Here is a 25186-nt window from a genome sequence, read left to right on the forward strand (position 1 = left end):
TCAAGTATATGAGATCTTTTGCACCACTGAATATACAAATAAGTCCACCGTGATAAATGCTAATGAGAAACAAAGTCTGTGGGTTCTCGTGAGATGATTGACATTTCCCGTATCTCATTACTGGCATAGCCAAGAAGAAACCAAAACCACGTCAACAAATTCTGAACGCATTGTTTGTTGACTTGATTACCAGCAGTTAAAAAGATATGTGTGTCACCTAAGATATCATTTTAATCGTGGGAATGAAAGTACTTGGGGTACATTTGAGCTGTTTTCTAACCACGTGTGAAAGCTGATAGCTAACTGTGAAAAAGCCTGAGCTGCAGCTGGACAGAAGAATGCGAGAATAAAAGAGGAAGCCAGAGGAGGAGCCAGCATATGGCCGAGAACAGGATTTAGAGGTAAGATAGTCAGAGGGAAAGGCTCTTCCTGAGTTGAGCTGTTGACTGTATGGACGTTTTCTCTGCTCTCACCGCTGTGCTGAGCTATGGAGTAGTCTTGCACTAAAATTCTTTTTTTTATTTTTAGATGCTTTAGACACGTATAAAGGTAAGTACAAAAAAACTTTTTTGTTTTGCCTAACAGCTTTGCAAGCAGAGTGTGCAGCTTGGTGAATCAACTGTTGTGTATGTAAAATGGGTGACAAAGAAAAAGGTTTTAGAAGGATACTAACTTTCTGCGTGAGGCTCATTTGTGTATATTTGCTCAACTTTCCACGGCCAAAACACACACGAAACAAGAAAGAACTGCTCACTACAAAGAGATATTTTTGTACAGTCAACTTCATGAGCAATAAAATCTCTGGTATGCCGTATCTTTCAGGTATCTGCATGTGGAAAAGACTAGAAAGAGATATCAAAGAGCACAGATACAGTCTTTCTACCGTCACATGCTGTCCTGAATTCTTTTATGCTGAAGTAAAAGAGGCTTGGACACAGGGGTATTATAACTTTTCCAGAAATGACGCTGCCTCTTTGCCAAGATGAACAAGCCAACTCAGATTCCAATCATTGTTCATGTGCGCTGCTCAGTTCTCATTGACATTAATGCTGGCACCAAAAACTTTTAGCAGAAGTTATTTTCTGTCCTGTAGTATGATTGTGTTAATTTATATGTGACACTTGTCTGCTGTTTTGAGCTCTTCTGTAACTCACTTATAGTTCCTCCTTTCCTATAACCTGTGCGCTATAATACTGCAGACAGACTTTGCACTACAGTTTCTGTGTGTGCAGAATACCCAAGGGAGTACATCAAGTACACCATCAGAGGGTCAACCTGACAGCCTTTGATGACCAAAAGCGGTTACAAATGCAAGCTTGTAACCATAGCCTACTTCAGAACCTCAAGCGCACGAGTTTGCAGAACTTATGAAGTTTAAGATTCCTGTGAAGGTTGCACTCACTTGTTTGCGTTTTGGTTTGCCATAGAAAGTTCTAGTAGAGGGTTCACTTCACTCTTCGTGGAACAACATTTCCAAAGTGAATCTGAATATTGGTTTTGAAGAAAAACAAAACAGCTCTGTGAAAAAAAAAAACCAAAACAAACCCATAAATAAATGAATAAAATACAAAAAAATCAACCTAAAATATTAAATAGATTAATTAAATTCAATAAAAATGTAGCATACTAAACATCAAAAGGAACAGTGATCTTTATCTTCTAACCCTACCGGAAATGCTGGCAACATTTTTAACAGCCACTGAAGCTGCATGTGTCATCCTTTTTTTTTCTTCACTGTTATATCTGCAGCTATTTCTCACATTTGGTCTCTCTTCCTTGCCATTTTTGCCACCCTGCTGTTCTCAGAATTCATTTCCTCACGTGCAAATTTCATGCAGCTGTGAGTTCCAGTATGCTTCAAAACATAGGAGCAGCTGTATTGTTAGTGTCTTCTGACGTCCACCACTTCAGTATCTAATATCAGCGTGGGGTTAGCGTGGGAGGATCTTACTTAAATTGAGCAAAGATTTTTTTTTAAGAGAAAGGAGGACTGGGTGTATATGTTGAGCTCTTCTTATTTGGATGCTTAGAAAGTCCTTTCTTTTTCATGAACACTAAAAATAAAGATATACTATATATATAATTAAAACATGGCAATATTTCAACACTTATGTGTTATTTCCAAAAGTTACAATAGATTAGGAGTGCCAGTAGATTATCTTGCTGTGTCTAAAAATCCACTGCTTCTACTGGTGAGATAAAATAGTGTACTGTATATGTAGCAGCCTAGCTTCCCCCTGTTTCCAGTCATTTCATGCTAAGTTTATGCTAATTGGCTCTTGGGGGGAAAGTTCCAAACCCATATGATACTGGTATCAATTTTGTCATCTATGTCTCATGCAAAACTTATACCAAGGGATACAAAACAACCATAGAGATACAGAAAATGACGATAAAGCTAGAATACACTAACTTAGCAAAGAAGAAAATAATGTGTATTTCATCTAGTAAATAAGCTGACATTAATACAGTGCACATTTAGCATTGCTGTTCAATAAATTTTCAGTACACAGTTCTTATTTGACAGGGTAACATAATAGAGCATGGCTGCTTAAAGACAGATATTTCCCCAATAAATGCAAAAGTCTTAATTTCTTTATGAAAATGAGAAATAGAAGCAAACTGAAACTTGCAAACATCCATGGAAATGCAGTATATAAGGAGAAAAAAAGTTGTACAATTCTATTGAGCTTGAAAGTCGAAGTCAGTATTTTAATTGACCACCTTTATGCTTCAACACAGCTTGAATTCTCTTAAGCAAGCCTTCTCGTAATTACTTTAACCTCCTACGACCCGAACTCTTCCACAGCATGCATTTTTAATTTCTCTTTGATATTTGGGCATATTGGGGCCCGATGAATGTAAAAACAAAGAATTACCAGTTTGTTTGTTTTTTACCTTATTTTTATTTTTAAGAAAAATAAGAGCCACATATGAGGATATTCGTTTAAAAGTATTTTGGTCTAAATAACCCAAAATGTGATGTCCACATATGTGGATGCCAGGGAGGTTAAGTAGTCTTTAGGAATGGTTCTCCAGCCTTCTTGAAGGACATTCCAAAGCTCTTTGGGTTTTGGCTGGCTTTGGTTCCATTTTCTGTCAAGATTATCCTGCACTGCTTTAATAATATTAAGGACTGCGCTCTTGACCAATCCAAGACTAATACTAATACTAATGGTATTCCAGCTATCAAGGTATACGTTGAATGCAATAGCAGTGTGTCTGAGATCATTATTCAGCTGAAAATCAAAACTGTTGCCAGTCAGATGCTTCCAAGATAGTATTGCATAGTGGTTCAAGATCTGATGGTATTTTTCTGCATTTACAATTTCATAAATTGTGACAAGATCCCCAACACACTGGGTGAAATGTAGCCCCAAAATATGTCAGAGCCACCACCAAGTTTTATAGATGCCCGTAGATACTCACTCTTCCACCTCCACGCATATCGACGATATCTACAGAGTCAGTGTTGCCATTAATTTCCAGTTTCCAGTTCTTGTGTAATTTTATTATATCTCAGCCTGTTTTTCCAGTTTCTAAGTGACAGCCACCCTTCCACTGAGAGCATTTCTAATGAGGCTTCAGCGAACAGTAGATGGATCAACTGAAAGGCCAGATGCATCTCTCAGGTCTTGTGTCAGGTCTTTGCTGGAGTTTTTCCTATTTCGTAAGGACATGACCTTCAGATACCATTCATCTGCAATCGATAGTTTTGAAGGCCTGCCACTTCTTCTTTTGTCCTCTGCTTGTTCCGTTTCCTCAAATTGTTCACGACACACTGCAAACCATGCTAACGTATGCGAGAATATCTGACAGATATAAGTTTTTGGCTGATAAAAATCACCTTGTTGGTGAAAAAAAATAGATTTTTTTTTTTTTTTACATCATCCGTTTCGTTTCCTGTTCCTATGTGACCATGATGAGTAAGATATTATTAACCCTGATTCTTGGGCCAGTCTGGGGAAGCAGAAAGGCAACACTGAAAACAGAAACCCCCTTTTCAGGTAAATAAGAAGACTAAAGCCTTCAAAACCACTATTAAAGGAAACTTTGGAGGAAGTTGATGTTTTGCGTCATAGGGACTGGAATCAAAATTAAGATTAGGGAAAATGAGTTTTCCCCAAAACTGGATTTCTCAATGCTGATTCTATCATATTGCACTGGCGCATAAAAATGTAACATGTTTTTATTTTTTGTTCAAACCACAGAAAATAAGCTGAAACGTTCACATATCCTAAACATAGGTTACACATTGCCAAAAAGCAATCAAAGAAAAGATTTATAACATGGCAAAGTTGAATATCTGAAAAATATGTTCAGTTATACACTCAGCACTTGGTTGTGGGCTCCTCTGCTGAAGAGTTTTTACTGGTCATGGTCAGCAAACCATTAGTAGTAGTTTTGGTACCGTGGGCACATGCTGAGTCCTGTTAGAAAAGTAAAACTGGTTACTCCATACAGCTTTTCAGCAGCACAAAGTGCTCTCAAATCTTCTGGTAGATGGCTGCATTACATTTGGACTTGGTAAAACACAGTGGACCAATCATCAGCAACACCAGCAGATGGATGGTTCCTCAGATTATCACAGACTGTGGAAACTTCACACTAAACTTCAAACACCTTGAATCTGTGCTTTTCCACTCTTCCTCCAGAATCTAAGTTATCCCAAAATGCAAAGTTTACTTTGACCTAAGTAGAAGACTTTGGACTACTGCTCAACAGTCCAGTTCTTTCTCTCCTCAGCTCAGCTAAGACTTCTGATGTAGTCTTTGGTTCAGAAGTGCTTGTTATGAGAAATGCAACAACTCCGGCATCTTTGCTGAAGCTGACTGTGTGCAGTGTCTCTTGATGCGCTTACACAAGTCTCAGTGCATGTGAACTTCTCCCAAGTTCTTGAATCAAGTTTTCTTGACACTTTTCTCAAAACTGCAGTCATCCCTGTTGCTTATGCAAATTTGCCACACCTTTCTCTTCCAGATGACTTTCCATTATTATGCTTCAGTACAGCACTGTGCAAACACCCAATCTTTTAGCAATAACAATCTGGGGCTTATCCTCCTTGTGCAGGGTGTCCATGATTGCCATTTGGACAACTTTCAACCCAGCGGACTTCTCCAACTGTGGTTGTATGTATTAAATTAGACCATTTGAATAGTAATACATTCAAATGGCTAAAGTCTAAAGTACTAAACTACTTCAAGATACTGGGTTTCAGATTTTTATGAGCTTTAAGCCACGATCATGAACATTTAAAGATAACAAGGTTCGAAATAGTTTCATTTATGTGTGAACTTTTTAAGATGCACTGGTGTAGTTTCTTCAAAGTCCTTTATTTCCTCTCTGCAGATGAGTGACCGAGACAGCAGCATCTCTGCCTCTCAAACAGAGGGAGAATTCGAGGGAGAAATGGATGAAGAGCTTGAGGGAGACACGGAGATGGAAGAAGAGAAAAGTGAGAATGGGAGAGGCAGTCCAGCCCCCAGTCTCTCCAACATCTCCTCCACTCTACGCGCCGTTATACGCATCAAACAGAAGTACCAAGCAATGAAGAAACGGCGTCAAGAGATGGCCCTGGGGGGCCAGTGTCCCCTCACGGGCGCCCCAGGACGAACCAGCCCCAAAATCTTCACCTTTGATGGAATCACGCCTACTGCCTTCTCCTCTCCATCATCCAGCATCTCACAGAGGAAGAAGAGGAAAAAGAAGAAACGGGTGTTGTTTCCCGAAGGAGGGAGACGAAGGGCTGCACCAAAGCAGGACCGCAGCCGAGCCAAATATTGCCTGTATCTGCTCTTTGCCATCGTCTTTCTCCAGGTAAATAAATAACAACACATTTTCCAACTAAGCTGCTATCAAGTGGTGGAATGCTTCTCTAATGTGCTCCTCTGACCTTTTTCTGGCGCCATTAAGAATTTGATTTACAAAAACATTGAACGAATGAATGAATAGCTTCCATTATTATGACTCATCTCTTGCTAGTCTGCTTCTTTTGTCGCCAGCTACAGTATAAATAGGGAGGGCGGGAAATTTGTGCTATCTTCAGCTCATGTGTATGAATAATATAGACTTTCTACTTGCTCAGTCATGTCCTAATTCATTCAGACGAGAAATACAACATGCCATGAATCAGTCTAAGGTGTGTTCATCTTTGAGGAACTTTGATGCACTGTTCAGCAGAGATTGGTTAATCCAGCCGTCACCGAGCTGCTTTATTGTCACGTGTATCTTGCAGCTTTGTTTATGGTTTATTTTGCCATTTCAAATGTAAATATTTAAAACTGGTCCAAGTGTATTTCCTGTTCTAGTCTGCCAAAGTGAGAAGCTGGGCGGAAATCACTCTCAGCTGTTTGCCATATAACTCCAAGGAGATAATCTGTATATCAGTATATTTATAAATTTCTAAAGATATACAGTCATGCCAAAAAGAACATTTTCACAGAAGGCCATATAGTCCTGTGAATGTAGTATTTATACAGTAGTATGCTTGCTGAAATTTGGATACTCTATAAAAAACACATATTTGGTGGAGTGAAATTGAGGTTTAAAAACTGTAAGAAATATGGTCCCTTCTTGTGTACCAGGTATACTATATGCTGCTTCGAGGACATAGCCACACACCTCACTATCTAATCACCCTGCATATTTAATACTTTACTTAGTGCAGAAATATTATTATTAACAGTTTAATTTCAAAATTAAATAATTCTGTATACTATTAATTAAATTGGATTTATGATGTTAGCAGTAGACTGGCTCCTACGCAGAACTTTTCTGCTTGAACACTCAAAGTAGAACAACTGTCATTCACACATGCATTCCTATCTAAAGATTCACACTGATGAATACATCAGGAACAACTTTGGATTCAGTATCCTTGGGCAAGATAATCAATCTAGAACAACTATAGTCTTCTGTTAAGCAGATGATGTGCTTTGCCTCCTGAGCAACAGGCACCCCTACTTTCACTTCATAACACTTCATAACGCATGCGTCTGTAAACGTGTCAGTTATTTCTTCCCCAACAAAGCAGTGAGAATGTGTTCCATCTTTGGCAAAATTTGAATTGCTAATATATGAATTGATCTAGCACAATAAACTGTGTAACACACCAGGAAATTGGGGGTTTTCTTTTGTTTTCAATAAGATTTTTTTTTTTTAACTCTATATTCTGACATATCTGGAAGTTTAATGATTGAAATTCAACAAGTTTATTAGCATTATATTCTACATTTATTTAAGTACAGAATTGTTCTTCTTTTAAAAACCTTCTGAAGTTTCACTTTATATGTAATACTGTCTATATAAAGGTTCAAGGACTGCAGATGAGTCTAAAATAATTCTCTTTGTTTTCAGTGTTCTTGGTCCAAGGAGTGCATCCCTTTTTAATGAATCCTGGAAATTCCCCTGCACTCGGCTATATTCTTAATAGCTGTGGTTTGTTTCTTTCAGGTCTACAATGCCATAGAGAACCTGGATGACCACGTTCTTAGATATGACCTGGAGGGATTAGAGAAGACACTGAGGAGGGAAGTGTTTGGGCAGCAGGGAGCTGTGGAGAGCCTGCTGTCCCACCTGAAGGACTACCTGTCTACCTACGTCCACAACAAGCCTCTGGTGGTATCCCTGCACGGCCCGACCGGGGTAGGTAAGAGCCACCTGGGACGCCTACTGGCCGGACATTTCCGCTCCGTGGTGGGTGACACGCTTGTGCTGCAGTACTATGTGCTCCACCACTGCCCCCAGGAGGCGAACGCCCTGCAGTGTGCCAGTGACCTCTCAGCTCTGATCTCGGAGATGGTGGAACGAGCCGAGGAGGAGGAGAAAATTCCGCTCTTCATCTTCGACGAGGCAGAGCACATGCACCACGAGATCCTAGACACGCTGTTGCAGCTCGTGTCCTCCAACCAGTCCAATGAATACCTGAATGCTATTTACCTGTTTCTAAGCAACCTAGGTCATGCACACATCACCAAACATATGTTGCACAACTCTTCGAGTATTTCCATGGCGATGACAGCATCAGGTCGTCATAGCAATCTGTTAAAAGAGCTGACTCCTATTTTACGTAGCATGCTGGAAGAGCTTCACCCGCTTTGGACAGAGGCTGATATCTTACCTCTCAGTCTTTTGGAGAAAGGTCACGTAATGGAGTGCTTCCTGGACGAAATTACTCGAGAGGGATTCTACCCGGATCATGCTAACATAGAGCGGCTTGCGGGGGAGATTGAATACTACCCTGCAGTAGGGGGGCACGAATATTCCCAGACAGGCTGCAAGCAAGTGGTGGCTAAAGTCAACCTGCTGTGACATGCTCTTGTTTGCATTCTTTTAAACATGAAGAAAAGGGAGTGAATTTACAATTATGAAACTTGAATGACACAATTCAAAGCCAACGCTTTTAAGAGTGGTTTTGTAAGAATGTAATAAAAAAAATTCACACACAAAAAGGTGGGGATATTAAACTTTGTTGGGGGAAACAAGGAATAAATTTGGTGAACACTAAAAATGCGGCAGGCAGTCCCTGAAGGGTGGGTTCACCCAGTGTACATTAATAAAAGATGATTTAAGTTCCCTGTTGTTGTATCTCCCAAATACCTCTGAATAACTGCATAGAAAAAGGAGAACACCTAAACTGATTTTTTTAAACCTAGACATCAGTACAGTGCTGGTTCACAAAGGATATTTCAGTAACTCCAGGGACAGTTCACCTAGCACTACCAGTAAGTAAAATGTAACTGTCTAATTAAACCAATCCAAACACTTAATGAACTGGCACAAAGGCATGTTCAGACATTCAGACACTGCTAAGAGTTTCTGGTTTGACCACCTTGACATTTGGAGCAGACAAAAAAGAATCTGGGAGGATAAATCCCACTGACTGTTCTTCTGTATACATAAATCAGGCCTGGGCTGTGGTCGAAACCCCCAGTTATTGGACTGTGCTTTAAATCAGGCTCTAGGTGCTGTCCCTTGCCTACAGATTGAGTATCAGTCAGTGTCTGTTACACTCATGGTGAATTTTTTTAATTGATTTTTAAATGTGGGGCATTATAAAAGCAGCTCTATCTATCTAGTCATGAATGCTAATAAAGAAAAACAAGTGAAGGATATACATCTTACTAATGGTCTTTTGTGGTATTGAGAAATCTCCTGGATAAGGATAATAACATGCACTGGAGCTGTGTAAAATTAATATTCACTCATTTATGAAGGAGGAAGATCATAATGCAAAAGTTACTAATACCTATTACAGGATGTTCACAGGATGTGTGACAGATAATGCAAGACAGCGCAAGAGCACATGGTAGCAAAGTGTCTTTGAAGGCAATCAATATATTTGAAGTCTGGTCTCTGGTAGGGTCATCCAAACAAAGACAGCACAGATGGGCATCACCATATATGTTAAATTGGACCCATTATAGTTTTCCTTATTTTCTTTTATATATTAATATTTTATTTATTTTCATTATTTTTATTTTATTTGTACTATATATAAATTCTATATATATAATACACACCCACAGTTACATTGGAGGATGATCATACTAAATGTATTTGCATAAAATGACATCAATGTAGTGCTCTAAATGCTCTTTCTGTTTTTTTCCTGCTCTTCTTGCTTCTGATGTTAATTAGAATTGGTATGGGTTCCTTTTTAAGGAAGGAAGACAACTTTGAATGGGAAGGAGCTAAAAACCTCTTGTTCCAGACAGTGGAAGAATTGCGGGGCCCAGCACAAGTAAACCGTGAATCATGTAAAGGTACTTTATTAAAGTACAAGAACTTGCTAGTACCCGAGTGGAAATGACCATTGTTTAAGGTATCTTTCAGTCCAATTGATATCAACTTTGTGTGCAGAATTCACCACTTTAAACACCAACACTATTCTTCTTGATGCAAGTGCAACTTTAAAATAATATTTTTATACTTTAAGAAATCTGTTTTCTTCTCAACAGACATGGCACGAAGGATAGCACATAACATTTGTTATGAAGCTAGTGCCACAAACTAGCTAGCTCAGTTTAGCAATAAGGTGGCTACAGATTAACAACTAGCTTAACAGCCCCATGTAAAGATAATTGTTTTAAATTATAAGGAACAATAAGCTATCACTTATTATTACATAAAATAGATTTTGTTATTAACATTCATGTCATGTGTGGTAATGGTAGTAAGGGTACATGTATTTTGGCCTGACAACTGTTACAAGCTTCTCTATTTGGGTATGTAATGGCAAAGAAAATGACTCCTACATTTCAGTTAGATCCAATCTTCACTTGTTATTTAGATCTTTAGAATCCCAAGATAGTAAAAGTCAACATGCTCAGCTACAGCTACAGAAGCCTGGGCACCACTGCACTGTAAGAGCAATATAATACTAAATACTGAAGGCATTAATTGAGACAAAGAATTCAATTCATTAATAGGTGCTGTTTTCCCATTTTTTTATTATTAGAGTTCTCTTAGTTTACACTGGAAAAAAATGAGGTACTGTGTCTATGTGACAAAGAAAAAGAAAGTCTCATAATAATAATAATAATAATGACAACATAAGATGAAAAAGAAACACATTCTGATGCAGGATTTCCAACCAAAGTAACAGGACAGACATGTGGGGACACAACACTCCTATCAAGTGTTTCAACTGGAATTTCTTGGAGGACAAGCACCTGTACTTTAATATACAGAGCTTAAGAGTGGAGATAGTTTTGAAGACACGATCACTGACAGCAACGAGTGAGGTCCCCGAGCAACATGAGGAAACAGCTGGCAGTCAAGTTAAGATGCCTGTTGCCTCTGAGACACAGAAGCAAAATAGCCTCACTTTCATTGTGACCGCTGAGCTGAGACAGATAGATGAAAACAACACTGCAGAAATGTAAAAAACAAACAAACCCAAAGAGCTACCAGAAGATTCCATTATGTTGATTTCACCTACCAAAAACAGAAGTCACAAAGGGCTAAAAGAGCATTTTGAGACATGTGCAAGAATAGATCTAACATCTTTCATGTCGTCATTCCAGAAATTGGTCTTTAACTTCATCCACCACTACTTCAATATATAATGATATGTGTTGTATGAAAACAATGACATGGATTAAATAGTCCTTGGATTGCAGCAAAAAAAGCCAAAACCGTTCAAATGGATACAAAAATAAAGAGACGACTGACACTCTGCACCTTTTTTAACCAAGCAAATAAGCTTTAAGCTCTGCATCCAACCCTTCATTTGACATGCTTTTAGGAATGCAGTAATAACTCAGTACTGAAGCTTTAAATGAGCTACACATGTACACCAACAACTACTTCATTCAAGACCTACAGGGAAATAAATAGTTATTTCAAACGCCATAAAAACAATTCTCCACAACTATGCACCGCCAGTTTCAGGATCAGCCTCACAACTTTTTAAGCATAATGCTAAGACTTGACTATTACTGTCAGAAATGCTCATCAGAAGTATGAACAAGGGAGGGGTGTGTGAGGGAGAGTCCAGAGACAAGAGAAGGAGACAAGTTATCGTGATAGGAGGGTGCCGAAAACTAAGTGCTGAAGTGGGCTTCTTCTTCTTTATTGGTAGGTTTCGTGTTTACGCTTCAACCTCGAAGCCCATGCCGACTTTGTGTCCGCCGGCGTTGAAGTTCTTGCCATCAATGAGAGCTGAGAGGGTGACCTTAACACCTGCACAGACACAGTCATAACGTTGTAGATACACTTTCAATTTTAGACCTGTTCAAAAAAGTTGACATGGGGGCATGAGTATCAGTGCGTCTATCCTATCCTAACTATCCTGTATAAGTGTGTGGTGTAAATTTGAAAGCACATGGTTTGCCCCTTCTTGCTTGATCAAGATCTTAACTCCTGAATTTCTTAGTCAAGGCTGCCCTCACAAGCTTCAAATTTTCGATCGACTGAAACGGGTTAAAATAAAAACATTTTGTATAACCAAAACAGTTGTTATGCTGTGTAACATGTAAATAAAACAAAGTGCAATGACTTGCAAACATCATAAACTCATATTTTATTCACACTAGAACATTAAAAAAACACCAACATTTCAAATGTTTAAATGTTTACATTTTACTATTTCATGAAAACTATTAGCTTTTAATTTGGTGGCAGCCATACATTTCAAATGTATGGGACAAGAGCAACAGGTCAATAACATGAGTATGGGGGTATGGGTATAAAGAGAGCATTTCAGAGAGCTAGAGTTTCTAAGAAGTAAAGATAGGGAGATATTTGAGTCTGCGGGGGGGGGGAAAGTTGATATCCAGAATATTTTTAGAATAATGTACTTTAATTTTACGTTAAGATGTAATATTGTGAAGACTTTGAATATCTCAGGATCTAAAATGCACCATTAATAGGGAAAGTTATATGGTTTTAGTAAACAGACAAGATCTTTTACAGGGAAGAGTGTTCATGGTTGAGACAGTGCTAAACTCCATACTGTATATGTTACAGGAGCATGGCTTCATATTCGAAGATTCCAGCTGCTTAACTGGCCTGTCTGCAGTCTAGACCTTAAACCAACTAAAAATATTTAGTGCATCACAAACTGTTGTTTACTTAGAATCATATATGCAACAAGAATATGAAAACATTCCCCTTGCAAATGTCCAGCAGCTGGTTTCCTCATTATCCAGACATTAACGCACTACTGTGTTACTGCCATCAAATTCATTATGACCTATTTTTTTTCTTAGAATTTTTATTTAAACTTAGTTTAAACAAGTGATTTTTTTTTTTACTTTCTATTCTGAATAAAAATTCAGTTTGTGAGATTTGCAAGCCATGGATTTACATATTATATACCATTGTATTGTATGGTCTTTACCTTACAACAGGGTTAGGCAACTCCAGGCCTCGAGTGCCGGTGTCCTGCAGGTTTTAAATGTGTCCTTGATCCAACACAGCTGATTCAAATGGCTAAATTACCTCCTCAACATGTCTTGACGTTCTCCAGAGGCCTGGGAATGAACTAATGATTTGATTCAGGTGTGTTGACACAGGGTGATGTCTAAAACCTGCAGGACACCGGCACTTGAGGCCTGGAGTTGCCTACCCCTGCCTTACAATATAAAGCACCTTGAGGCAACTGTTGTTGTAAATGGTGCGACATAAATAAAATTGAATTTAATTGAAAAATATCAATTTTTTTGGAAATGGGGTTGTATTTTTAAACAACCAAGATCTTCCTGTGTAGGTTGGGAAAGTATTTTGCTGGGTGCCAATGGCACAGTTGAGGAAGGTAACCCACCTGGTCGAAGGCTCTGGGTGTAGCCTATTCCGATCAGACTGGCATTGTTCACTTTGGCCTGTAGGGGAAACATGACAGGGCATCAGACACAACAGCACAACGGTTTGTGAGAATATGCTTCAGCAACAGTGCATGTGAATGTGAAGAGTCAGTCCTCACAGACAGAGAGGCATCTTTGTCCAGCTTGTATTTGGCAGCAATGCCGAAACGAGTGTTGTTGCTGCCAGCTGTCCAGGCCAGAGTAACCGCTGTCTCCAGCTCGTCATTTACCTTTTGGTAGATGGAGCCGCCAAACTCAGTCCCGTCATTACTGAGAGAGAACAGACATTTATTTACTTAAGCAAACAGAAGTCTATCCTGCAGACCAGTCTCCAAATTATAAATTCATCCCTCTTTGTATTCAACTTATGACAACCCATAATGAAATTAGTTACTGATGCCCAAAAATGTGTTTTAGGTCACTGGGACAATTTGCCACTAAATTCAAATCAGTTCCAAGTGAACATTTCCATGAGAAAAGTCTGGTTCGAGATGGGAGGAGACACAAATCCTGTGGGGTAGTTGCTCTTGGGGTAGAAGGGTAGAGGGGTAGAAGCAAATCAAGTCCAATAAGAGGATATTCTGTCTGTAGGTTTGAACAACCTTTAAAAAAAATGCTTCCACCCAGCAGGTTTTTGTGCAGAGCTTTGTCTACAGCAACAGAAGTTAGATATGTGATGCCCATAATTTGAAAAGCAACAAAGCATCTTTACAAACTGTTTATGTACGTATGTAAAATCACTCACACATTGGTGTGAAGCTGGAAGTCCCCGGCCCTGTATCCGAGTGCAAAGTTGTTCTGAGCCAGTTTGGATTTGGCCGTATCAAAGGCCATCTGATAGCCTGCCAGCCAGCCTTCATAGCCCAACACAGCAGAAGCATGGATGATGGGACCCTCAAAGTCAACATCACAGCCAATATTCATATAGTCACGCTTGTAGCCAGTCTTGAGCTTGCCACTCTTCTTGCTGAAAAGTTGGTTAATCACAGTGATGAGCCATTAAAATACCAAAGCCAATGACAACAATAAATTCCAACTTATCTGGAAACAATATGATGTATTGAATTCCCAGATCACACAGCTCCACTGCTGTTAAAAAACTATTTAAACCACATGAATGAGCCACACTTTTGCATAAGCTGACATGTTCTGTTATTACTGTAAACACAATTCTAATTAGATTCTGACACAGACAGAGTAGGAAAGTCAAAAATATATTAGTAGAGAGGGAATGCTTTGATAAGGACATGCCAAGAGAAACAGAGTGGCCAATAAGTTAAAGGAAATATACGACACTGAGAAATCAGCTTATTCTTTGAGACTCTGTAGCGGTACATTACTATACATCAACGTGGATACAATAAGTAAGAATAACAACATTAATTTTTAGAGGCATTGAAGTACGCAGAAGAACTTTCAAATTTGAATATATTCGAGGTGTAGTTGTTAGATGTTACTAATAATTATAGGAACCTCTATGTGTGTCCATCTTTTGTCAGCACACAATAACATGTAAAGAGTGAGTGAGGTCAGCTGGATGAAAACTTCTCTTATCTGTTGTTCAATTGTTCTATCAGATTTGGAAAATATTAGTAAACTAAGTGTACAGCTTTTACTATATTGGTAGTTAAAGGTTTAAAAAGGAGGACTGAATTTGAGGCTAAAAGAAGTTTAAAGCCTGCAGCTAATTATTAACAAGGCAAGAGTGGAAAAAAGAGTCAGCACTCTGTTTATCCAGGATTGACCCAAAGTTAATACTGATTACATAACACAGTAAAAGTTACACAAACTAATAAATGGAGTCTCACCCTGTGTTTGGTACAAAAGATGTATCCAAGCCAACTTTCAGTCCTTGAGCCAGCTATAGGTAAAGTAAAACTTGGAGTCAATAGTTTTTTTAGGAACATTTAAACAATTAAATCAGTTTCTTAACCACAAACACACACCTGGTCCTCCACAGTGACTTCAGTACCCAGGGTGTTATCTGTGTTCCACTTTTGGTTGATGCTCAGGCCTAGCTCCTTCATCTTGTACTTGGTCTCCAGGCTCCCTGAGGCCTTCCCTGTATCTGTGTTACTGGAGCCAGATGTGTTGAACTCCTGGTGAAGGACCAATCAGCACAAAGCATGAGTGTGAAATGCAAAGTATTGTTGCGCAGATTGTTGAATTGTTGGATATCAAAATGGAAAAAGGAACTGAGACCAAATATAATTAGTCATGTCAAAAATACAGGGATAATCATCAGCATGTACTCTACATATTAAACAATACAGATACACTGACATAATAAGACAGTCTCACAGATGAATGCATGCAAGACACTAATGAGGCAGAAGACAAACAGAAAGTGAACACAAAAACAATGATAAACACGATGATTACAACAAAGTGATTATCTAAACTGCCACTGACAATAAGCACTAGAACACTTTTTTTAAACAAAAGTGCATGCTTAAAAACAAAGGAAAAAAGAGAACCTTGAAAAATATATGTAAGAATGCAATGTAATTCTCAGACAGTGGCTGTTGCCCTGACTTGCATTTATTAAGATAAGATTAGACTGCTTTTATGCATAGTGAAATGAGTAAGAACAGTACCAAGTCATTAGAAAAACACAAATCCACCTCCCAATGTTAATAAGACATTTTTCTGTACTGGCATATCAACATCAGTCCTACCGGCAGAAATGTATTCTAGTTCCGATCACACCCATTCAAGTCAACAATGAAGATTCCACCAAATTCAACACAGCATGGTTCAGACATGTCCCAGAATTGGCTTTTAGCCTTGTGTCACTAAAATCACAATATCGTCAAAAATGTTTACCGGATGCCAAGATGATTTTAGATTCCATTTAAGATCCCTCTAAATGTTACCGGATGTGTATAGAATTGAGATATATATACAGCTACCACACATGAATGCTGTAGCAAATGTAAACAATATTAAATGGACTGGCTCTTATACAACATGCCTCTTTAACCTATATTCATACAGGCACTTTTTTCTATACCCAAGTGCTTTCTGTGTAACATTGATCCAATTCTTTCATGTGATGGATGCGTCAAAAACCAACTTGGGATTCAGTACTTTGCCCAATGATACTTTGGCAGACTGGAGAAGGCAGGGATTGAACCACCAATAAAAAAAAGTACTTTATAACAGTAGGTAAGGTCAGCTAATTAATCCATATCCTGAGCCTGAATTTAGCTGGCACTTTTCAATGTATTTTATAAGTTAACCCTCTGAGCTAACAATCACAGATTTATACAGCACAGCCAAATTACAGCTAGCTAGCTAACGGTATCTAGCTTGCCAACATCATTGCCAGTAAAATAATATCTGAAAGGTAATACCAGTTAGATAGTGTTCCAAATTACTTAAGGTAGCATTGTACAGAAATCTGTAATCTGTTAAAAAGTAATGCAACATGTGGCATTGTTTTTGTTTTGTTTTTTATTTCAAATTTTATTTTCAAAGCAAATTATATTTGATTTAAATTACAATCAGGGCTTTTCTCTAGATAAATTCTTTATTACAAAGTACATTTAAAGTGGTGCCCTGCTGATGATTTTTGTATCGACAAGTCTTTCAGTGTGTGCTAACGATAACTAATTTCATCTTACATGTCAAAGCAGAAAAAAAACCTGAGGTAATGATCAGATAAGCCATCACCACACACTATGTATGCACCGCAAAACAACATATGTATATGAATCAACAACATATCTCCGTGTGAAAATCTGTCAACGAACTGAGACAACGGCAGCACAGTTTCTGTGATTGTACTTCTGTGAGTCCAAAGAGATGGTCCTTTAGCAAATCTCAATTCAGACACAAATATAAGAAAAGTCAATGCAGCTGTATTAGAGACTGACTAATACATGCATCATGTTGTGACATAAAGGCCTTCATAGCACATGATGTCCAATAGGACTGTGCGATATGACCAAAATCTCATATCCCGATATAAGAATTCTATCGTCGATAACGATATAAATCACAAAAATGTAACATTTTCTGTAAATTCTGTGACTCTCAGGCAGCTCGACTTGCGGGAAGTGTTTTCAGCTGGGCGTCATGTAGCTGGAGTCGAGTGTTTTAACCGATGCATGAAACAATACATTTTTAGACGTAAGTTGTAACGGCCGCCGTTTTCTTTGTGAGTATTTATTACACGGCGTGCTGCGGGGAAAAGCCTGTTCTAACGTTTGAGTCTAAGGTTTATTTTTTAGCACCTGGCGTCTTTTTTTTACTTCTCATCCGTAAATAATCTGCTCTTTCACGTGATTCAGTTTATTTTGAAAAGTCTCAACAGAATCTTGAGCTTTATTGTGAAAGGTTTATGTGGAACCTTTCACAAGGTTCTGTTACCGATGCTGTTACCGTCATTGTTGCTAACCACAACGCATAAAAACAGGCGCTTGTCCGTCCGTAGTGTGGTTATATAAAATATAAGAGAAAGAGAGAACTTTAAGAAATTAATATAGCCACTACAGTGACCATCAAAACGATGAAAAAATATTGCCGTAAACAGTTTATTTTGCAACACCACGAAACAAACGATAGCGTAAAATGAAACGATAGACGTTTTTATATCGTCATCCGATATATATCGTTATATCGAACAGCCCTAATGTCCAAGTTAAAATGTTCTAAAAGCTTAGTCACCATTACTGAAGCTACCAAACAAACACAGACGCTGCTTCCATCTTTAACACACTCAGGTGACATTTTATGGCATTTAAGAAAGATTGTGTGACTAAGGACCTTATCAATTACCTATTAACTGACCAGGAACAGCCCTAGTCATTTCCCTGGGTAACCTGGGTAACTGCAAACTGATCAGTGTCAAATCATTCGATTCATCCTATAATACAGAACACGACAATCAAAGTTACTGAGCTATTTTGCTCTAGAGTAAAGGGGTCTGTTGACAGAACAATGAAACAATGCCATTCAGATTTTTTTTTTAAATAGCTATAAAAGTGTAGTGCAGCCCTGCCACCCAATGCATCTTTTTTCTTTCTTCCCGTTTTTAAATTCCTCCAAGTCTCTTCTTGTATGTTTTCTCTCATACATATCTTATTACAATGATGGCTGTTTGGGGTGGCTGTGACTCAGGAGGTAAAGGAAGATCGGTGCCTCGATTCCCCGCCAATTTATTCTCAAAGTATCCTTGGGAAATATACTTAACACTGAGTTGCCTCTGATGCATCCACTGAAGTGGGAGTGTATGCGCAAATGTTAGACAAAGGGCTTGGATACAGAAAAAAGTGTGTGTGTGTGTGAGATTGTGTGAATGACGCTTGAGTAAAAAGACATTTACCACTGAACATGTTCAAAGTTTCAAATAATGAGGACTGGTTGTTTACAACTACCCTGACTGCTCTAAACACTCGTTTTCAGAAGTTTTTTTTAACTCTTGGCTAAGCATGATGTCAGCAGGGAAATATCCCTCACATGGTATTCTCAGGCACACAGCACTAGTGATGAGCACCGAAGCCCCACCCACCCACTGTTCAAACCTTTTCTGTTCAAAATGTAACCAATCAGTGGCTAAAAAAGGAGAGAAGCTAAAATGTCTCGTTTCCACCAGTGAAATAAAGACCAAGTAAAACATAAATACAGGACTATTTTGAGCAGTAAAGGTAGCACAAAAAATTTAAATATTGAGCCTGAAATTAATATAATAGCTTAATAATATTCTTCTCCATTTTCTGGCATTTTATCAACCATACAACATACTGTTTGGTCAGGTATAATATTGCAAAAAAAATGTAAAGGAGTACAACCCAAAGTAAAGACAATCTCCATAAAGAAATGGAAATAGTATAAATGAGTGTGAAGAGAGAGAAAATCATTTTTTCATGCTTTATGAATATTATAAAGACAAAAAAACTATTTAACCACAATAACAACTGAAAAAATGACTTGTAATTGAACAAAGGTTTAGGTAAGTTAACAGAACAGAAATCCATGGAAACTTGTTCTGAGTTACACAGACAGACAGAGCAGTCAGCTCTGACACCGATCTTACCATCTACATTAGAGAGCGAGCAGTCCAGGGCAGCAGCGTGGAGACAGAGCAGGGGTTAGGAAAGGTGACCAGAGAGACAGACAAGCCACAAATGCACACCTGCAGGCCTGTCATGTTTCTCAAGAACAGAGAGCACATTAAGCCAAGCAGGTCGACATCAGCGCCATTCGTCCACCTGAGATGTTTTTACACATGAACTCAACAGACGTGTTCTCACTAATGGAAATAACTCTGTTTGGTTAAGGTGAGGGTCACCTGAAGGAAGCAGCACAGACAGTATATGACATTCAGTCACTTGTTATAAATTCTCTAAACAACCACCTATCAAATTGCCACACAGAGATTTAATGTCCAGTCTGTCTGGACTTCTGCCTTCGTGCAGGCAGCTCTGCTGGGTAATGTCTAAAGAGTTCAGAGGTATAGTTCATGTGTGAAAACAGCTTTAAATCCCTTTCAGCTCCGAGTCACAGCAGGAGTCCAGTTACTGTAATTAAATAAGGTATTGAGCATGACAGGGTACCTGTGCAGCAGGATTTGGAGGTTAGAGATTGGCATGAAAAGGCAAAGGAAAGGTGAAGAATAAAGAAAGAACATGAAAAGAAAAAAGTGTTCTCACCACTCCGCTTTGTGATTTGGTCTTGAGGTCCAGCTTCACAACACCAAAGCCTGATTGATTACAAAATATGAGTTAATAGTTATTATGTGCAAGACAAATCAGAGACAGGAAGGTTTAAAAAGGCATAATTTAACATTTTTAGATAGATTTCCTCCACAAAGGTGGTTTATTAATTGTAAAGACTAAGCCACGTTGTGGTCAGACTAGCTGTAACATCATTTTAAAATGTTAAACAAGCAACAGACGAGCTTGTAAACCTTCCTTCGCGGTTTCCTACACAGACTTTACTTGGACAGGCTGCCCAGGTATGCTGGCGGGCACCCAATTTATTTACTAAAAGACAAGTTGATTTCTTTTGTTTTTTTAAAATTCAATCACTGCTTACCAGTTACATCTGCTCATTCTCAAGTGTTTCACCACATTCGAGGTGCTGCTCTGACAGTTCTTTAGAGACTCTTGTCTGTTAGATTTATACAATTTATATACTCCATGAATTCATACATAAATTATATCTTTTTTGTACATACTGGTATCTCCTTCAAAAAACAAATATGTACCTTATATGTACAAAACTGTAATTTCAGCTTTCAAAAAATGAGTATCTAATGTCTGAAATTATATCCAGACTTTTAGTTTTGTTCACATCAGTGTATTTATTAAATGTGTAGTGTGGATAAGAAGCACACAGAATAAGTTGTACTTTAGGAATTCCCCACAGTTAATAATTTACTCCTAAGCTTAAAACAGTGCTCACCATATCCCTTGCTGAATATATCTTTGGCGGCCTTGCCCAGGTCTGAGTATGCTGGAGGGACAGCCATTGTGCTGGAGAAGATAAAGGCAGATGTTTCTTTTGTCAAATTTGAAACTTCAGAATATCTTTATTCTACACAAGTGTTTAAAGGCTTAGCAGTAAAAACTCATCTTTAGAAACAGGGTATAACCATCCATGTTGTTCATCAATTGGTTATACTGCTCAGTTAAGTGCTCATACTGAATGAGCACTTAACAAAAGTTAAAGTCTCAGTGGTTTTTGTATATAGTCACAGGTTACTTCACTAGATATACATATTCAGCTGCTTTTTAACAAAAATATCTAATCAGCCAATAACAAGGCCACTGCATTAAGGCATGGGTATAAATATGGTCATGACCTGCTAAAGTTTAAACTGAGAACAGAGAATGTTTGCAGAGCATGTCCGAAACAGAGAAACTATCCAGTGAGCAGCAGTTCTCCATGAAAATGCCTTGATGCAAGAAGTCAGAGCACAATGGTCCGACTGCTTAAAGCTGACAGGAATGCAACAGTAACTCAAATAACCACTCATCACAACTAAGGTATGCAGAAGAGCATCTGTGAATTCACAACATGTTGAACCATGAAGCACATGAGTTGCAGCAGCAGAAGACCACCTGTCAGCCAAGAACTGGAAACAGGTTCCATCAAGATCACAAGCCATTCTCAAACTGGGTTCTTGAACATGATAATGCTTTTCATTGTACTTCATTCTTCACTGTCTCTACAGTCACCAGAACCTTTTTGAAAGTTGCTGACGTTTCAGGTTTTTTGCTCAGTCCCCATTTTGTTAGGATGGACTCCCGTGTACCTACTGAATGCAATAACTGCCTGTACCTGATTAAACAGTCGGGTTACCTAATGACATCCAGCATAAGGGAACAAGCTGTTCTTTGATAGACTCCTTTTAAGCAAACAACAGTATTCAGGCAGAAACTGGTGTACTTTGGTTAAGCAAGAAGAGCCACCAAGCAATGCACTGAGTCAGGAAGGTCCAAAAAACCTCAAGCAGAAAACTGTTACAATGCCCAATCCATTAGGTTCAACTCTATGCTGTTCTGTGTTTACTACACCACCAGTCAGCGGTTACGACCTGGAGAGCTACAGTGGTTTCACATGGGATTCACAAGCTGCACTAACACCTGGGTTAACTGCTCTGTTCTGTATCTCTTTTTCCTCGTGATCTCAAGAGCTTTGACAGACAATATAAGAATGAACCATAACCTGTACATGAACATCTACAGCGCAATACAGGACCAAATAACAAAGCTAAGCTGTGTTTTACACAGTGTCAACCTAATAGAAGCTACGCCAATGTTAAAACCACAACTAACATGTCCACTTGGATTCAAACCAGTTTCCACGAAACATAAGAATTTAAACAGTTGCCACAGTGAACATGAATCAAGTTCTGCTGCATTTTGGTTGTTGTGAGATGCATGCCATTGATGATGATGACTTTTACAAGGTGTTAAAGTGAGTAAACCTTTGATAATTAGTATGCAGGGTGCAAACAGCAAAGTGGCAGCAGTTTGTAGGTAATTCCCTCTAGCTACTGTACACCAAGAGCTCTTTCTTGCGTATTTGTAATGGTCTTCTACTAAATCATATACTGTGGTAAAGCGAGTTGACTTTAGTTCTGACAGCAGTACTGTAATTATCAGGTTCTTCCTCTGGCTCTCTCTTAATCTCATTATATTTGATGAAACATCTGCTGTTATTACTGCACTTATGGTAACCTACCCTACCTACCTATTATGTCGTTATTATATTATATTATATTATATTATATTATATTATATTATATTATATTATAGGAAACCACTGCACACACGTTTGGGTGTGTGTGTGTGTGAGACGAGATATGCACTCACAGTAAGAGCAAGGAAATGAGAAACTAGCGCTACTGTACTGATTACTGATGTAACTCTAAATAGACTCACACGGAGCTCTAAACGAGACATGTGCAAAATAATTTGGTAAATAAGATAAAGCCACATTTCCATATATTTGTACACGCGCGCTAACTCATGAACCGGCTACGATTGCTGCATGAAGAACAAAAAACTCAATGTGGGGTAGCATACAAAACGGGGGCTCCGTGTTTCTTTCTCTACTGAATATACTGCCGTTATAATCGGACTATTACTTTATGTGTACAAGCAGCTGGTATAGATAAGTTCCCAAGTGACCAATGCTAAACAACAGCTCGTTCTGCTCATCGCAAACGTTCAGTGCTGCATCTCTTAGTTGGGACAAAGGATAGCAGATGGCCGGGAGGAAGGCGTGTAGGGGGTTTGACAGTCAGTTAGCTGGTTGCTGTCTAAGCTGCACTGACACACTAACAAGCAAAAAATATGATAGTTGCGAGCATATTAGTGACACCCTACTCCTTTCCCAAACGCACGCACGCACGCACACTTTTATATCCAGCTAAACAGAAACCCCACTGGTACGGCTGCTAAATCCGTGCCTAGCTTGACCGTTCTGTGTCGCTGCAATGGAGCTCTAGAAACCAATGAACCAAAGGACTTAACTGTGCACTGCAAAGCTAAACATCATTACATAACAGATACCGTTAGCTATACCGTTACAACATGCTAGCTGGACATCTAACCTTGGAGATAAACGCACAATTCTCAAAGAAGCAACAGCACATATAAATAACTACGCAGGGGTTATAAAGATCAGCGATGTGTTTAACATTTATCAGCACTGTTACCGATGCAGCAAAGGTATTTGCAAAAGGAGTCTGCACAGCCCGGAGCGTCCCTGGCGTGATGCGGTGGAGTGAATTGACAGCTAACCTAGCTTGGAAATGCTTATAACGGGGACAGGGCACAATGAAGGAGATTTATCATGGCGCATGCGCGCTATCGACTAGAAGCGAACAAAGAGGTATTATAAGAGCAAGAGATATATCTGAGACACTGTTAATGGGAGGCAATAAACGTTTATTAGAACACAGAGGCGGACAACAATGTGCCTTATTCGTGGACGCTTAGTCTTTGGACATTAATGCAGCTTTCAGACTGTCAGTCACATTTACTGTATCTTACTGTAGATAGATACACTGTGTGTCCAGGAGACGTGGCAGAAAGGAAGCAAGGCCTTCCCTTCCACCTGGGAAGAGAAATGGAGCAGAGGTAGTTTTGAAGGAAGAGAAGGCATGAGGCATGAGTTTGAAGCTGGAAATCAAAGGGGTGATGTAAAATGTTGTCAATCCATATATCCCAGAGGTTGGAAGAGAAAGAAGAGAAAGAGGAATTTAGTAAGTTAGACGAAATGGTAGAGAGTATCCCAAGGATAGATAGGTTGGTGACTGGAACAGACTTGGATGGAATGGAAATGTATGTGAACGGCAGACATGTGATGAGGATGGGTTGGGTAGGGGTGGTGTTAAAGAGAGAAATGCAGGACAGATGGTAGTGGATTTTGGAAAAAGGATGAAAATAGCTGTGGTGAACACAAAGTTAAAAAATAGGAGGGAACATAGGGTGAGGTATAAGAGTGGAGGGATGACTGATCATTTCTTCCTGACTGGCAGCTCCATCTTCAACATCCTGTTGTTAAGTATGGAAGACAATGGATGTGGAAACATCAGTCGTCATACAGTTTTTGTGCTTTTGGACATATATTCTGGTCATTTACTTTTATGTGCTGTTATCTGAAATAAAACTGAATTAGTCTGATATATCAGCTTGTAAAGAGATTGTGAGGAAAGAACCACTGTGAGTTTTGGTGTTGAAGAAATGCCAGTTGAAATTGAACTCATGTAATACCACTTTTTAATGGATTTTAAATGCTATTTCTATAGAACCCTTGTGCTTAAACTGAGCACTCAAAGCACATTTTCCTATAAGCCTCAGTCACCCAAGCAGACATCAGACATTCATTCAAGGATTTTTCTCTATACCTAAGCACTTTGTCTAATCTTCATGCACATTCCGATAGATGGCAACTTGGGATTTAGTGGTTTCCTTAAGGACACTTCGACATATAGACTGGAGTAGCCGGGGAACTGATCCATCAACCTTCAGTTTGATAGATGACCCATTCTACTGGTATAGTGAGTCAATGCAACTTTTATTTAAACACTCAAAAGAACATTTGTCTATTTCTGGGACCAGCACTCCAATACAGGAAGTCTGGATCCGCTCTCTAACTAATCCTAATCTCTGATCCTATGAGTATTACCCAGTCGGCAATACAGAGCTTAAATGGGGCAGATGGTTGAGGGGACTCGCCCAGTTCTAATTGCCTCAAAAGTCATCCAGGTGTCTACCCTGCCTCCACAGATAAAAAACAGACTCTGAGTAGTTTTACATGCCCGGTCAGTATCTTACCAGCCACACCAATTCCGACAACTGCCCTGTAGATTAGTGCACTTGGTAACTAACTGTGTTAAATATAACAGGTTGGAAAAC

General features: G+C 38.9%; 2 protein-coding genes across 4 annotated transcripts; one reads left to right on the forward strand and one right to left on the reverse strand.

The window, feature by feature from the left end:
- Window positions 1-30: 30 nt before the first annotated feature.
- Window positions 31-8573, forward strand: tor4aa (torsin family 4, member Aa). 3 transcript variants are annotated; one of them, XM_084935957.1, is made up of 4 exons: window positions 32-401; window positions 529-549; window positions 5350-5817; window positions 7453-8573. In XM_084935957.1, the coding sequence occupies exons 3-4, from the start codon at window positions 5350-5352 to the stop codon at window positions 8308-8310; spliced, it is 1326 nt and encodes a 441-aa protein (XP_084792083.1). In that variant the 5' UTR covers window positions 32-401; window positions 529-549; the 3' UTR covers window positions 8311-8573. The 3 variants fall into 3 exon arrangements, with proteins under 3 accessions (XP_084792084.1, XP_084792083.1, XP_084792082.1); XM_084935958.1 differs by lacking the exon at window positions 529-549 and having other exon boundaries at window positions 31-401; XM_084935956.1 differs by lacking the exon at window positions 32-401 and having other exon boundaries at window positions 420-549.
- A 1858-nt stretch (window positions 8574-10431) lies between these two features.
- On the reverse strand, window positions 10432-23606 carry LOC146384138 (non-selective voltage-gated ion channel VDAC2). Its single transcript, XM_084935959.1, has 9 exons — window positions 23482-23606; window positions 20718-20788; window positions 19964-20013; window positions 15254-15406; window positions 15116-15168; window positions 14053-14274; window positions 13427-13577; window positions 13268-13325; window positions 10432-11685 (listed from the first exon to the last, which is right to left on the reverse strand). The coding sequence occupies exons 2-9, from the start codon at window positions 20782-20784 to the stop codon at window positions 11594-11596; spliced, it is 846 nt and encodes a 281-aa protein (XP_084792085.1). The 5' UTR covers window positions 20785-20788; window positions 23482-23606; the 3' UTR covers window positions 10432-11593.
- Between the last annotated feature and the right edge of the window lie 1580 nt (window positions 23607-25186).

Source organism: Perissodus microlepis, chromosome 7 (genome assembly GCF_051167445.1).
Source record: "Perissodus microlepis isolate ML-2025 ecotype Zambia chromosome 7, ASM5116744v1, whole genome shotgun sequence".
NCBI classification, from domain to species: domain Eukaryota; kingdom Metazoa; phylum Chordata; class Actinopteri; order Cichliformes; family Cichlidae; genus Perissodus; species Perissodus microlepis.